This window comes from Anabrus simplex, chromosome 2 (assembly GCF_040414725.1).
Source record: "Anabrus simplex isolate iqAnaSimp1 chromosome 2, ASM4041472v1, whole genome shotgun sequence".
Classification (NCBI taxonomy): domain Eukaryota; kingdom Metazoa; phylum Arthropoda; class Insecta; order Orthoptera; family Tettigoniidae; genus Anabrus; species Anabrus simplex.
In genome coordinates, this window is record NC_090266.1 from 357,390,890 (window position 1) to 357,406,611 (window position 15,722).

Sequence of the window (15,722 nt, forward strand, 5' to 3'; positions counted from 1 at the left end):
GATAGAGTGGAACATGGAATATTATTAAAGAAATTGGAGGGAATAGGATTGGACGTAAGGGTTACAGGTTGGATAAAAGCATTTCTAAATTCAAGGATTCAAAAAGTCAAAGTAGGAAATAATGTATCGCAGGAAGAGAAAGTTTGGAAGGGAATTGCACAGGGTAGTATAATCGGTCCGTTACTTTTCTTAATATACGCAAATGATTTAGGGAACAATATAACATCAAAAATAAGATTGTATGCAGATGACATAATTGTTTATAGAGAAATAAACAACATTGAGGATTGTTCAGAATTACAAAGGGACCTTGAAAGTATCCAACAATGGGTTGAAGAAACTAATATGAAGGTTAATGGAGGCAAATCAACTGTTACAACTTTTACAAACAGGAGCTTTAAAACTGAATTTGAATATACTTTGGATGAGGTAGTTATCCCAAAAGATGGCAAGTGCAAATACTTAGGTGTGAGATTTGAAAGTAATTTGCACTGGAAGGGTCATATTGATGACATTGTTGGGAAAGCATACAGATCATTACATGTCATAATGAGGCTACTTAAAGGATGCAACAAAGAATTAAAAGAAAAAAGTTACTTGAGTATGGTTCGTCCATTATTGGAATATGCAAACAGTGTTTGGGATCCTCACCAAGAATACCTAATAAAAGAAATAGATAGTGTGCAGAGGAAAGCAGCAAGATTTGTAACAGGGGATTTCAGGAGAAAGAGTAGTGTATCAGAAATGTTACAGGAACTTGGGTGGGAAACTTTAAGTAAGAGAAGGGAGAAAACTAGACTTACAGGATTATATAGAGCCTATACAGGAGAAGCATGGGGAGATATCCGTGAGAGGCTTCAGTTGGAAAATAATTATATCGGCAGGACTGACCACAAATATAAAATTAGAAGGAATTTTAGCAGAAGCGATTGGGGTAAATTTTCATTCATTGGGAAGGGTGTGAAGGAGTGAAACAGTTTACCAGGGGTAGTGTTTGATCCTTTTCCAAAATCTGTACAGATATTCAAGAAGAGAATAAACAGCAACAGAGAAAATAAATGAAATGTTAGAGGGCATTCGACCGGTGCAGGTTATTGTAAATAAAAAAATGTGTGTGAATAAATTAATTCCATCCCCTGGTCTAAGGAGTTTGGACAGCCAAAGTAGGGGACTGCCTGTAGGGGTGAAGTACAGTGGGGACTTCGAGGGCCCTGGGACCGCTACGGTAGCTGTGAAGGCCCTTCAGGAACTCTGAAAAGTGGTGGCAAAAGGGGCTCTGGTTAAGATGCAGCAAGTCGTTATGCTACTTAGGATCCAGAACGGGTAAAAAAAAATAGTAAATAAATAAATGCAATGTAAATATTAATGTTATACCAGTTTTATAGTATCATCTGAAGCAATTCCACATACTGTATATCAGTTGACTATATTTGTAAGTAGTACAGGAGATATTATAATTAGAATTTTGTAAACAATATGAATTTATTAAGGATGAGCTGTGTGTTTAATAGAAAACATTGTTAGCGTAAATTGTATGATATTGTATTATAGGAAAAATTTTCTTCTCTTGTTAATTTAATATTAGTGCTTGACAATAATGTATTTTAGTGTACCATTTGCCACCGAGGTAGACACCTCATTGGCAAATAAAGAGATTTTGATTTTGAATGTAAAATCTGACCACATCAGATAAAGATTATTTTTTTAAATCAGGAATTAGCCGTTAAGTGTACCGTAACATGGCCGCTACCTGCCCCATCCTAGCACATTTGCCATCAAATCAATCAATCCTGATCTGCAATTAGGGAAGTCGCCCAGGTGGCAGATTCCCTATCTGTTGTTTTCCTAGCCTTTTCTTAAATGATTTCAATGACATTGAAAATTTATTGAACATCTCCCTTGGCAAAGTTATTCCAATCCCTAACTCCCCTTCCCATAAATGAATATTTGCCCCAATTTGTCTTCTTGAATTCCAACTTTATCTTCATATTGTGATCTTTCCTACTTTTAAAGACACCACTCAAATTTATTCGTCTACTAATGTCATTCCGCGCCATTTCTCCGCTGACAGCTTGGAACATACCACTTAGTCCAGCAGCTCGTCTTCTTTCTCCCAGTTCTTCCTAGCCTAAACTTTGCAACATTTTTGTAACGCTACTCTTTTGTCGGAAATCACCGAGAACAAATCGAGCTGCTTTTCTTTGGATTTTTTCTGATTGTTGAATTAAGTAATCCTGGTGCGGGTCCCATACACTGGAACCATACTCTAGTTGGGGTCTTATCAGAGACGTATATGCCTTCTCCTTTATATCCTTACTACAACCCCTAAACACCCTCATAACCATGTGCAGAGATCTGTATCCTTTATTTACAATCTTGTTTATGTAATTACACCAATGAAGGTCTTTTCTTATATTAACACCTAGATACTTATAATGATCCCCTAAAGGAACTTTCACCCCATCAACGCAGTAATTAAAACTGAAAGGACTTTTCCTATTTGTGAAACTCATAACCTGACTTTTAATCCCATATATCATCATACCATTGCCTACTGTCCATCTCACAACATTATCAAGGTCATTTTGCAGTTGCTCACAATCTTGGAACTTATTTATTACTCTATACAGAATAACATCATCCACAAAAAGCCTTACCCCTGATTCCACTCCTTTACTCATATCATTTGTGTATATAAGAAAACATAAAGGTCCAATAATACTGCCTTGAGGAATTTCCCTCTGAATTATTACAGGGTCAGATAAAGCTTCGCCTACTCTAATTCTCTGAGTTCTATATTCTAGAAATATAGCAACCCATTCAGTCACTTTTTTCTCTAGTCCAGTTGCACTCATTTTTGCCAGTAGTCTCCCATGATCCACCCTATCAAAAGCTTTAGACAGCTCATTCGCAATACAGTCCATTTGACCCCCTGAATCCTTGTATAGCTGAAAACCTTCGATATGTTAGTGCAACATTTAAACCACTAGAAAAAAAAAATACAGTATGTTTTCTTGGGTTTATTTTATGAAATTGACTTAATTTGATTTTTTGACAGATGTGATAAGTTTAGCCGTATATTAGTTTAGATTTCTGATTTTGCCTTTAAATTTGTGTTGCTTGTTACAGGTGACTGTCCCATACAATGCAGCTGCAGGTGCTGTGAGTAGTACTACAGCGCCTGTGAGGCATGATGTTACCGGAAATACATCAGTAAGTGTTCCTGTGTCTTCAGAGATGTATGTTGGGGAACAGTCCCCACTTGCAAGACCTCATGGACAGACATCTATGATATTGGAACCTCGTCAGGTGAGGTCATCAATGAAGGCATTATTTGAAACATAATGGTATTTGTGTGTAACTTTGCCTTGAACCTAATTGGGTACCATTTTGTATTAGATATTTGAATTTAAAATGAGTACTAGGATTAGATCACCAGGCTGCCTCATATCCTATTGTACTGTATCGTGCCATATCCCAAATAACACAACATCATTTAACATTCATTCAGTTGCTGTAGATTTTATGAGATACCAGGGTGCAGAAGTTGTTGCACAGAAGTTCCTTAATGTACCAGAAGCTAACAACATTGATTTGTCAAATTTAAACCACCAAATACCACCAATCTCATTTGGGATTGAGCCTAATGTGTAGGGAAGAGGAGGACTAAGACTAACTGACTGCATTTCTGAGGTCTGCTAACAGCCACAAAATGCTAAGTATAACAAATCTTATTCCATGCATAAATGTTCCTGCATAAATACTTCCTTTCTTCTTCTTAGCCTTTTCTCAGTTACTTTGTATGGAGTTAGCTCATTTTTACTGCAAGTATGTATTCACTATTGCGTGTTTCTGTGGTGGTTTGTAGTGTGATGTCTTGTATGCATATGAAGATGTGTATTAAGACAAATGCAAGCACCCAGCCCCAAGCTAGAGGAATTAACCAGACACGGTTAAAATCTCTGGCCTAGCCACAAATTGAACCTTGGGCCCTCTGAACCAAAGGCTGGTTCTTAATAAATATTTCCATTAATGATGTAAATCATAGAATTTGAGTAGAGAGTGAAATGGAGAACACACTGTCTGTTGATTTGTATAAGGAAATGAAATTTAACCATCCAGAATATGAATAATAATCATAGAAGCTAGGGTGCTTGAATGAGGATATGAACATGTAAAAAAAACTGTTGCAGCTAATAATTAATGAATGGCCAGCCAAAAAATTGTACTTGCACTGTTTTGTGTAGATCAGTTGAAATCTTGCAGATGTTCTAACCTCTTTTGACCATTAAGTGAAAGTCTTCTTTGTTATAAATATATTTATTTGAATTCTGATATTTCCTTATTTTCATAAGAGAAGATTTTTTTGAAACTACTACTCACAAGGGAATGGTCATATATGTTTCTCACTGCAAAAGTACATTAAAGGAAATGCACCATCTCAATTTTAATTGCTAATACAGAATGGAAGTCTTTTTTAATGTTGAAGTGGGACAACCTTTAAGATTTTATTGAATTATAATTAAAACATATTCTTAACTAAAATATTCATAAAATCGTATGTCGGCTTCCAGTCGATGAGTTAAAATCTTCTTTTTTGAGTCCCATTCATATTGTGCTTAAAGGCTTGTTGTTAAGAGAATTTTGATTTCTATCCTGTTATGTGTTTGTAGTGGTTGACATTATGGCAGCCCTCCCTAAAGTTTTGTTTCAAAAGAGATGACAGTCTTGAAGTGCGCAAGGCGTGTTTTTTTTTTTTTTTTTTTTTTTTTTGTCTATTGGAAGTTTTTTTTAAAATAATGGTGTTAGGAAGTATTCCTGTACAATAAATTATTTTCCTTATAGATTAAGCTCCAAATTTATTATTACGGAACATTTTTCTGGCGACCGCGACAGGACATAGTTAAGATGGAGGAACTTAAACAGTATAATAAGGAAAGATCACAAATACGTAGACTATTTACGAGAGCACATGGCGAGTTTCAATCAAAAATATCAGAAGCAGTCATAGATACGGAAGAAATGTTGACATACCTCCGTATTTTAGAAGATACGGCAATGCGGATGTTATCTTTGGATGAAAAGGTTCAAACACGTAGGGGTGTCGAAGAAACGACAGAAGACGACGCCAAGGAATTTGACACGGGAGAAACATACCGGGAGAAGTGGCTACAAGCTAAGGTTAGGTTAGAAAATAATTTTCAAGTGAATTTATCTGTTGGTGGAGGTGAGGCCTTAGCGAGTGAGATCGAGATGACGAAGAAAAGGAATTTCAGTTTACCCAAGCTACAGCTTAAACAGTTCGATGGAGATATAAAAATCTGGATTGGTTTTTGGGGACAGTTTAAGAAAATAAACGACGATAGTGATATTGACCAGGAAGACAAATTTCAGTATCTTCTACAGGCTACTGTTCCAGGTTCTGTGACCAGTGAGCTAGTTGAGAGTTTCCCTCCTTCCGGAGCGAACTATCAAAAGGCAATAGATCACCTGAAATCCAGGTATGCCAGGGAAGAATTACTTATAGAAATATATGTCCGAGAACTTCTAAATCTTGTTCTGCTTCAAGCTACCGAAGGTAGTAGCCTTAGTATTGGAAGCCTCTATGATAAATTAGAAACACAACTGAGAGCTTTGGAATCTTTAGGAGTCACTAGTGATAAGTATGCAGCAATGCTGTATCCTCTGGTGGAGTCTGCATTACCAGAAGTGGTTATGAAGGCATGGGAGAGAGTTCGTGTATCTCATATATCAGAAAATGATCACAATCATCACCTAAGCAAGTTGTTACTGTTTATACAGTAAAACAAGAAGTGGAGAGCGAAGAATGTTTGTCACTTGCCCGCTCTAGTTTTATTGTGAAAAGGGAGGACGTGTTATGCAAGCCAGGTAAACAAGGGAGACTTCCCACTGCTGCTGCTTTGTACTCAGGTGAGGGTCAGAAAACTGAAACAGGTTGTATCTGGTGTGACAAGAGTTCCCATAGATCTGCTGATTGTTTTAAAGTGAGGAATCTCCAGAATGGAGAGAAGAAGTATATTTTAAAGAAAAGGGGTGCTTGCTTTCGTTAGTTAAGGAAGGGGCATAACTCGAGCAAATGTAAAGCATTTGTGAAGTGTATGATTTGCTTAAAACGGGATCATTGTGCTTTCTTATGTCCTGATTTAGTTACTAAGAAAGAGGGGAGGGAAAATTCAAAGGGAAAGGATAATCAAAACATTGAGACTTTAACTGCCCATCAAAATGCAGAGACGCTATTACAAACTCTTGTTGTGAAGGTTTCTGGTAGTGAAGGACCTGTCAAGCTTGCACGAATTTTATTAGATTCTGGGTCACAAATGTCTTACATAACCAAAGAAAGCGCTAGGAAGTTAGGACTACAAAAACTGGGAAAGGAAGTGATGTCTCACTGTTTGTTTGGGGGTATAGAAACTAGCAAAGAGACCCATAATGTTTATGATGTAACACTACAAGCACTAAAAGGGGATTTCAAATGCACAGTCACGGTGCTTGATAAGAAAATATGTGGTTATGTTCCAAGGTTAGAAACTCAACATGTTTACCCTGTTCTTGCAACTAGAAACATTCAGTTAACAGATGTTGGGGTCAATGCTCCAGAGGTGCATTTGTTGCTTGTAGCAGATGTTTTCGGGAAGCTGCTTACAGGAGTTCTGATTAAGCTGGATGAAAATATGTATGCACTGGAAACCAGGTTAGGTTGGACATTGATGGGTCAGCGAGATCTGGCTAAGGGCAATCAGTCACTAGTCAGTCTCACCTGTGGTAAAGCAATGGATATATCAGACTTGTGGAAGTTAGAAACCATTGGCATAAAGGACCCTGCAGAGTCTCAGTCAAAGAAAGAGATGGAAGAGGAAGTCGTGAAACACTTCAATGAAACTGTAAGGGTGAATGAAGAAGGGAGATACGAAGTTCGTCTCCCCTGGAAGGATGGCCTTCAGAATTGTTGGATAACAGGAAGTTAGCTGAGAAGAGGTTGGAAGCAGTCACTAGAAGATTGATAAACTTGGACAAGCTTAAAGATTATGATGATATGATACAAGAGTGGATAGAATGTGGAATCGTGGATGTTACCCCCCCTTTTGCAGAAGAGAGCACATAATACATAGGTACATATAAAACAAGTCATTATTTGATAATGCAAAATAACAAACCTGAACGAACAACGTCAGTTGAAATATCAGGAAAACATTTTAAATTTCGACAACACATGGCTACGCAGGATAACCAACATGACAACTATAGAAAGGATAGATGGGAAGCAGGCTGGGAAACCCTACAGAGGACGAGATCTTACGTGACGTTGTAGGGAAAGAAACGTGAGAACATTAACCCTTTTGTCTGACTTTACTCAACATACAGAATTTAAACAAGGTATAAAGAACACCAATAAAAGGATAACATCATCAATTAAGAAAAAGGTTAAATCAAACCACGAGGTTCCTATCAGTGTTTCTTCAGAAAAGTGAATATTTACACAAAATTACAATTACATGTAAATAAGTGAGCATAATTTCGATGTTGAAATTTACAATGAAAATTTAACGGTAATATGACATAATTACAAACATCTTACACGGCAATCTAAAAATGTTACAAGGAAAGGAAACAACGGAAATTAAATTTAGCGCAGAGGCCTATAGAGGGGCAGTCCTCTCCTAATACGCATCAGTGAGGGACGCATAGCTCAACAGGTGTACACTAAGTTGACGCTGAATTACTGGAGGCAACTCGGAAGAAAAAATTTAAAGTTTACATTTACACAAAAGGTAAAAAGAAAGGAATTGCCTCCAAAGCAAAGGATATGCCTAGCTGACAAACTAAGGCATTACAAAATCAAAACGGTGAAAACCAGGGTCTAAGGTAAACTCCGAACAAATGAATTTACATTTTAATTTAACACTTGAGAAAAGAAAACATGCCTACCCCGAGATGGCTGGAGCCGCTGAGCGGACCACCTTACAAGGTACGTCCGATCGTTAAGACGTACGTAAACCAAAGATGCTGAACAGAGCCTTGCTCCTGGTAAGGAGCGAAAAGGCCGGAAATTGAGAAATACTCAAACAGCCAATCAGGGAAGCTACCTATGTTTCGACCCGAAGTTTCACCAATAAAATTTAGCGTTAGTTTCACCAATAGAATTACAGCACCATATATGGTAATGTGGGAAATATATTCTAGAAGTTTCAATTGCGAAGCTCAGTGATGTCGTGATTGAAGCCTCCACATGGCAACTACAGGGTGATACAAAAAATGAGTTACAACAAACATATTACTAGAGATCTCCACTATAAAATCAATGTCTTTTCTTTTAACACTCAATAATTAAGTAAATAATTGTCTCTTCAGTGAGTCCTGAAAATTCTTTAAAATCAAAAATTCACCAGAAATAAAACACACAAAATTGTACATAAATTTACAGCAACAACAACAACAAACATATTCAATTGACTTCTTCAAAAATGTCAGTTCCTTAGTTTCTTTCAATGACTGTTTCATGACAAATCCAGAATTAAATGATTGCACCGATTCTATCAACTCACCACCGGCGACATTGGAGACTGTAAATTAGAAGGTCGAGACATCAGGCCACTATTTACCACACAGAGCAGTAATTAAGGAATCAAGTTTATCTACTAAAATTAGGCCTGTGTTTGATGCCTCGGCAAAGGACAGACATGGCAATTCGCTGAATAAATGCTTGAAGAAGGGACCAAATTTAATCAAGATTATTCCCAAACTTTTGTTACAGTTTTGAAAGCATGCCATAGGGGTCTTGGCTGATATTAAAAAGGCGTTCCTGCAGATAAGCCTCTATGAGGATGACAGGGATTTTCTAAGATTTCTCTGGTGGAAAGATTATTCCAAAGGCGAGGTCCACATTGCGGCATTGCAGAGTAGTTACGTACAGCCCATTCCTATTGGGAGCAACGATAGCGCATCACCTGAGTAAAGTTTCAGCTGAAGATCTGAAAATGGCCAAGAAGCTGCAGAATTCTTTCTGTGTGGACAACTGTGTCACTAGCTGTGAAACCAAACAAGAGTTGAGCAAGTTCATTGAAAAATCTACTAAAATGATAAGTTCAGCACATTTTGAATTAAGAGGGTAGATAAGCAGTTCACCAGAAAAATCAGAGTCAGATAACATTGTTTCAATACTTGGTCTTATGTGGGTTGCACGGTCAGTTGAGATGTTCTGTATCATTAATACAGTTGAGCTAACCACACTTTCAACTTCTAAGAGAAACTTACTGTCAATTGTACAACGTATTTTTGATCCACTTGGTTTTTTGTTTCTAGTAACATTAATCCCTAAATTAGTGATGCAGGAAGCCTGGAGAGAAAAATGTGGACGGGACGAGGAATTACCGCAACAAATAACAAACATATTCCATTCTTGGGTGAAACACTTACCTTTGTTGAAACAATGCAGGATTCCAAGAAGACTTGTACCATGGGAATTTGATAGCAGGGAATTAACTATTCATGTGTTTGCTGATGCCAACAAGTTGTCATATGCTACGTGTATATTCCTAAGGGCAGAAAAGGACTCTATTGTGTCATTACAGTTGGTCCAAGCTAAAGCTAGGGTTGCACCTTTAGGACCGATAACTATAACCCGCCTAGAATCTAGAATTGTTAGCTGCAGTCATAGCCACTTGGTTATGCACACAAGTGAAAAGGGCATTAAACCTCCAAGACTGTAAAACAAACTCCTGGAGTGACTCTGTAGTGGTGCTCACCTGGATCAAGACGAAAGGAAACTGGAGTGTATTCGTAGGAAATCGTTGTGAGGAAATACGCAAGTTCAGTAACCCGAAGGATTGGCATCATGTTCCAGGGTTTTTAAACCCTGCTGACCTACTATCCAGAGGCATGAGCGCAAAGTTTTTGGTGGAAAGTAAGTGGTGGGAAAGTCCCACATGGCTCAAGGATGACATTGAACGATGGCCTAAATTGGACATTGTGGCTCCTGAGGATGAAGTCAACAAGGAGAAGAAAAAAATTCTCGTAACAAATGCAGTATTTGATAAGGAAGAGTTTACATCGTGACTGTACTGTTTTTCTAGTTACCATAGAATGTTACGCATGATTGGCTGGGCACTGAGATTTGTCTACAACCTACGACACCGAGATGCCAAAAGGAAGAGAGAACTATCTGTAGAAGAAGTAGTCAAGGCAGAAAAGTGTCTGGTAAGATGTGTTGAAACAGAGAACAGAGAGATCATAGAGAAAAAGATGAAAAGGAAAACTCAGATATTTGAAGATAGTCAGGGAATTCTAAGACTGCGAACAAAGTTAGCCTACGGTGATTATAAAGAAAACTTGAAGTACCCCATTTTGCTGCCTTCAGATAACATCGTTGTTGAGAGAATGGTGATGGAAAAACATTGCCCGTCTAAGCACATTGGACTTAAAACTTTATTAACAATGCTTAGAGAAGACCTCTGGATCATAGGAGGAAGAAAGTTGGTTAGGCGAATCATAATGAGCTGTGTCAGATTTAAGAGGTATCAGTCCAGGTCAATGGAGGCACAATCTGCCCCACTTCCCAAGGAGCGAGTTAACTGCACTGCAGTATTTCAAGTCACCAGGGTAGATCTTGCTGGACCATTGTATCTGAAGACTGGAGAAAATGTGTGGCTCGTGTTATTCACCTGCGCCATCTTTCGGGCAGTTCATATTGAGCTTGTCAGGTCTCTGTCAACAAACGCATTCCTACAAGCCCTATGAAGATTCATTGCTCTCAGTGGCAGGGAGTCGGTTATCTACTCCGGCAATGGCACAAACTTCACAGGGGCTAACCACGCTTTGCAGGGGTTAAACTGGGAAGAAATATTTCCAGTTGTGTTGTAGAAAGAATAACTTGGAAATTCAACCCTCCCACTGCTGCAGGGTGGTGGGAAAGGCTTATTGGAATGGTGAAAGAACTGCTTTGTTGTAATTTGGGCAAGGCTTCGGTTACTTGTGAAGAGTTAAGCACGATACTGTGTGACTGTGAAGCTATTATAAATTCACGGCCATTGACATATGTATCCGATGAGTTACACGATCTGAAACCACTGAAACCAGCTGATTTTCTTCATGAGATACCCAGTACTGATGTGCCAGATTTGGTTGCCATCGATAGAAAAGGAATAGAATTAAGATGGCGTTATATACAGAAACTGCGAGACGATCTTCGGCAGAGGTTCCGCAAAGAATACCTGGCTCTTCTTATTCAGCAAGGAGGTAGGACGTCCAACAAAGTGAACGTTGGAGACATTGTGCTGATCGGAGAGTCAAACGAGTCGATTGGCCACTAGGTGTCGTCCAGGAAGTGTACCCTGGTAAGGATAGCGTCGTCAGGGTTGTCAAACTGAGAGCGGCTGCGGGCGAGAGGGTGCAGCCAGTTCAAAGGCTTTATCCATTAGAAGTCGCCTCATCAGATGAATCTGCAGTAGTACAGAGGAATCGGCCAGATTCTATCCTGGAGATACAGCCAGAGAAGGCTTCGCATGGATCATCTGATGCAGTGGCAAATCCACAAGTGAAGTCTACAAGAAGTGCTAGAATAGTGAAAACACCAAAACGTTTGGACTTATAAATATTCCAGAAGAGACAGGCATTGTATGAAAAATCAGTGTCAAATGAAAGATTGTAATGTTTTATTGTAGAATGCTGCTGTCGATTTTCATTGTGTTGCTATTTTATCTGTGGATTAGTGTAAACGAAAATTGCAAGGTGGGGAGGATGTTAAGAGGATTTTGATTTCTATCCTGTTATGTGTTTGTAGTGGTTGGTATCATGACAGCCCTCCCTTAAGTTTTGTTTCAAAAGAGATGACAGTCGTGAAGTGCGCAAGGCGCGTGGTTTTTTGTCTATTGGAAGTTTTTTTTTCAATAATGGTGTTAGGAAATATTCCTGTACAATAAATTATTTTCCTTATAGATTAAGCTCCAAATTTATTATTACGGAACACTTGTGGAAAAGCTGATTAGCTTGATTTTCTTATTGCCAAAGGTAGATTCTAGAATGTCATTGCATCTCACTGTTGGGATGTATTAAATAGTTATTATATCCATTGACCATATAATTGGGTAGCTTGCAACATGATCTGCAATCGGCAGGAAATAAGTGGGAATAATTAAAAACGTTTTTTTCTGAAAGTGTTGCATTTAGAATTATCTCTTATGAAATAAGGAGGGTAGTGTTTTGAAAAATTGTAACTTACCCCTGTCTGGATTCACGTCTTTACTTCCCGCTATCTTGGGTGTGGGTCTGTTTCCTCCGTCCTCGATCTGGTAGAGTAGCAATGTGTTATAGCCTGCTTGTTAGCACGGTTCAGTGGGGAGAGGGGAGTCAAGGGCGTGTCGTCATCTGTTATTGTTTCTCGCGAGGAGGGGTGTGCTAACTGTGACTTAGAGACATCATACTTGTTTGTTTTATTTCCTAAGCTTGTTTGCTTCCTTTCTAATAATTCCATATATCTAAGTATATGTTCATATAGAGGGTTTCTTTGTTTGTTCGTATCATTTGAGTTCCGATCCTTGTTCATTAACTTGTCAAGAAGGATGTGAATGTTTTCTAAATTATTCATAAGTCTTCCCTTGTTTATCCTGTTAATAATTTCAAGGTCCTGTTTAATGTTGGTGAATTTATGTCCTGTTTCCTTCATGTGAGCCCCCATTGTGGAGAACCTTCTATATATCTCTGCGTTGACATGCTCCTGATATCTTATTGAGAAATTCCATCCGGACTGTCCGACATACGAAACCCTGCATTGGGAGCAAGTCAACTTATAGGTTCATGATTCCTGATATTCTTCTTCTTTGGATTTGTTGACTATATTGTGGTTGAAAAGCCTATGTTTAGTATTGTTGTTTGTGGAGAAGGCTACCTTAACCCTTTGCAGTCAAATTTTCTGTCACATGTTCCAACAGTCTGGTCCAAATTAATTTTGCACATTTTTACCTGGGCAGATTAAACTCAGAACTTTTATTAGTAACTATAATTATATTATTATTATGATTATTATATCCTATGAACATGAGTCTAGTGAGTTACTCTCAGCTTTACACAAAAGTCATCAGTGCAAGAGTGAAAAACAACATAAAAATTAAAGTGGAGGAACCTGCGGTCCTCTAGTTTTCTGACCTGATGAATAACTTAGTCTAGGAGGCTCACTATCATGAAATGTTACATTCCGGTAAACACTATTGTCATTTTCATTCCCATTTGTATGTGCGGAAGGATTTTCAGCATCACTGTTACTCAAATGATCAACACTGACCGGAGAAGCGTCGTCATTGCTGTGTGCCGTATCCCCTCCTCTACCCCAACCCATTACCTTCATGCGTCTTTTTGCTTTTGTAGCATTCACTGGAACTTCCTCTTCTGAATCTTCAGAAACAGCATATGATGGTCCGGGATCATTCTATGCTTTTTTATGTACAGGTCCAGTCGCTGAAGTTTCACTTGCAATGCTTGAGTTCACTACACCTTCATTTTCACTTGACAGTCCTCTAAACTCTTCGTCTAATTCAAATAAATAATCATCGTTACTGCTGTCTAAATAAACGTGCATATGTATTCCTTCTTCTTTATTCATATTTGCCACTTTTATATCGCAAATTCAACTGAGACAATTCGCATTCACAGATAAGCACGCCTGGTACAACACGTATGCAGCACACTACTCAATGTAAACAAAACACAGCTGACAGGCCGCGGGTAACCATGACAATACACAGCTACATATATCTCGTATTATTTCCATGGAGATAACAGAACAGCTTCTTTTGTGCACAAAAATTTGCTCTTGAAACTTCAGGGATATCGATCGACCTCAGTTAGGTCAAAGAACTTCAATAAATAACTTCTTAAATAGAATGAAACATAATGCTGATGTGACCTCGACGTTGGACCAGTTACAATAAATCATGATGTCGAGGTTACCTCGACGTTGGACCGGAAAAGGTTGGTGTTGTGTTTCTTAAATAAATTTGCGAGTACGTAAATATTAGGAATATTATATGTGAAATTTGTGTACCATTTTGCTTTCTCCGATTGTTCTATCAAATTGATCTGTTGTATATATCTGCACTTAGTGATTATTTTATTAATGGCTTGGGGACTAAAACCGCCAAACAAGGCCTGTTTGCGGGTGTATCCAAGCTCCTTTTTCTCTCATTTTTGGTTAATGGAACTTCAAAGGCTCTGTTAATGAAACTGTAATACGCGGATTTCTTCTGTGTATCGGGATGCAAAGAATTGTTTTTAATCGTGGTTGGTGTGAAGGTGGGTTTCCTATGTATACCGAAATAGAAATGGTTATCTTTCTGAGTTGTTTTGATATCTAGAAAGTTGAGGGGACCATCTTCTTCTTCTTCTTCCACTGTAAACTTTATATTTGGGTCCAAAGTGTTCAAGATATTTAGAACATTACGACTATTGTTGGATTTCTTGTTTATTATAGCGTATGTATCATCAACCTAACGTAACCAAAAGTCAAGCCCTTTAATGTGACCTAAGATCCAAGAATGTTCCAAGTGGTCCAGGTATATATTGGCTAGAATGCCTGAGGCCGGGGCTCCAATGGGGAGGCCGTTTTGTTGGTATATTCTGTTGTTAAAAGAAAAATAATTATGATTAAGCACGAATTTTAGAATAGTCATAAAATCCACTGTTTCTGATACACTAATGCGTTTATGTTCTAATAAGTTTCTTGGTTTGTTTCAATGATCTTGATAGTTTCTTCTATGAGGATGTTGGTATACATGTCTTTGATGTCAAAAGAACATGAGAAGGAGCTAGTTTGAAATCCTTAATTGCCTTACAAAAATCAAGCAAACTTTTAATAAAAGTTGTAGTGTGAAAAACATAATTTTGTGTTAAAAATTGTGAATAAACTGAGAAGTTTTATACGTGGGGCTCTTGCGAAAATTCTTAACTAAAATATTCCTCACAAGAAACAATAGACGACATGCCGTTGACTCCTCTCTCCATTACATGTAACTAATCTCATTTTTAGGCCCGTATTGAACTATGCTATGATATATTAACAATTTGTTGGTTATTTTGATCCACCTTTTCAATACAAATTACAGTTTGTGTTGTTAAGTTGTAATGTTACAACACTAATTTACCGGGACATGTTTCGCTTTTATTCATAAGCATCATCAGCCTATACAATTGTCTCAAGGTTTGTCATATTTGGATTGTTGTTACAAATTTCATTACATTGAATGTAAATCTAATTTCAGTGATAACAATATTTAAAACACAAGAATAATATACACATTAAAAATTATGACAATATGATTTGCAATGTTAAAATGGAGTAACTCTTAATTCTAAAACACATTGACGTCCAAAACACAGTTTTTACAATTTGAAAATTTGGCTAAAAATTGTTTGCAATGTTAAAATAAATAGTCACAGTAACGCAGTAAGGTCCACAAGATTCTGTAGCAGCAGACAAAGGGATGCTTCTTCCATTCTACAAATTGAAAGAAACATAATCAGATACTCAAAATTTGGATTGAAGCCCCCTTTTAACCATAACTTACATCAAAACAATCAACTTCCAACGGAGAGTCTGGCCGCTACAAACAAGAACTAAATATGTCAATATTTCCTCTGATCAAATTGCCAAACTGCAGCAGCAAGCCTCATCAAATCTAGAAGCCATTTTCCAACGAACCCAAGACTTCAATTCT

The 15,722-nt window shown here is 37.8% G+C and overlaps 1 protein-coding gene across 1 annotated transcript in view; it reads left to right on the forward strand.

Moving 5' to 3' along the window:
* Clk (circadian locomoter output cycles kaput protein Clock) overlaps positions 1-15,722 on the forward strand; it is a 938,225-nt gene that overhangs the window by 828,688 nt on the left and 93,815 nt on the right. The window contains exon 17 of the mRNA XM_068225986.1: positions 3,130-3,309. Within this exon, the coding sequence (XP_068082087.1) occupies positions 3,130-3,309 (180 nt within the window). The remainder of the gene's footprint in view (positions 1-3,129; positions 3,310-15,722) is intronic.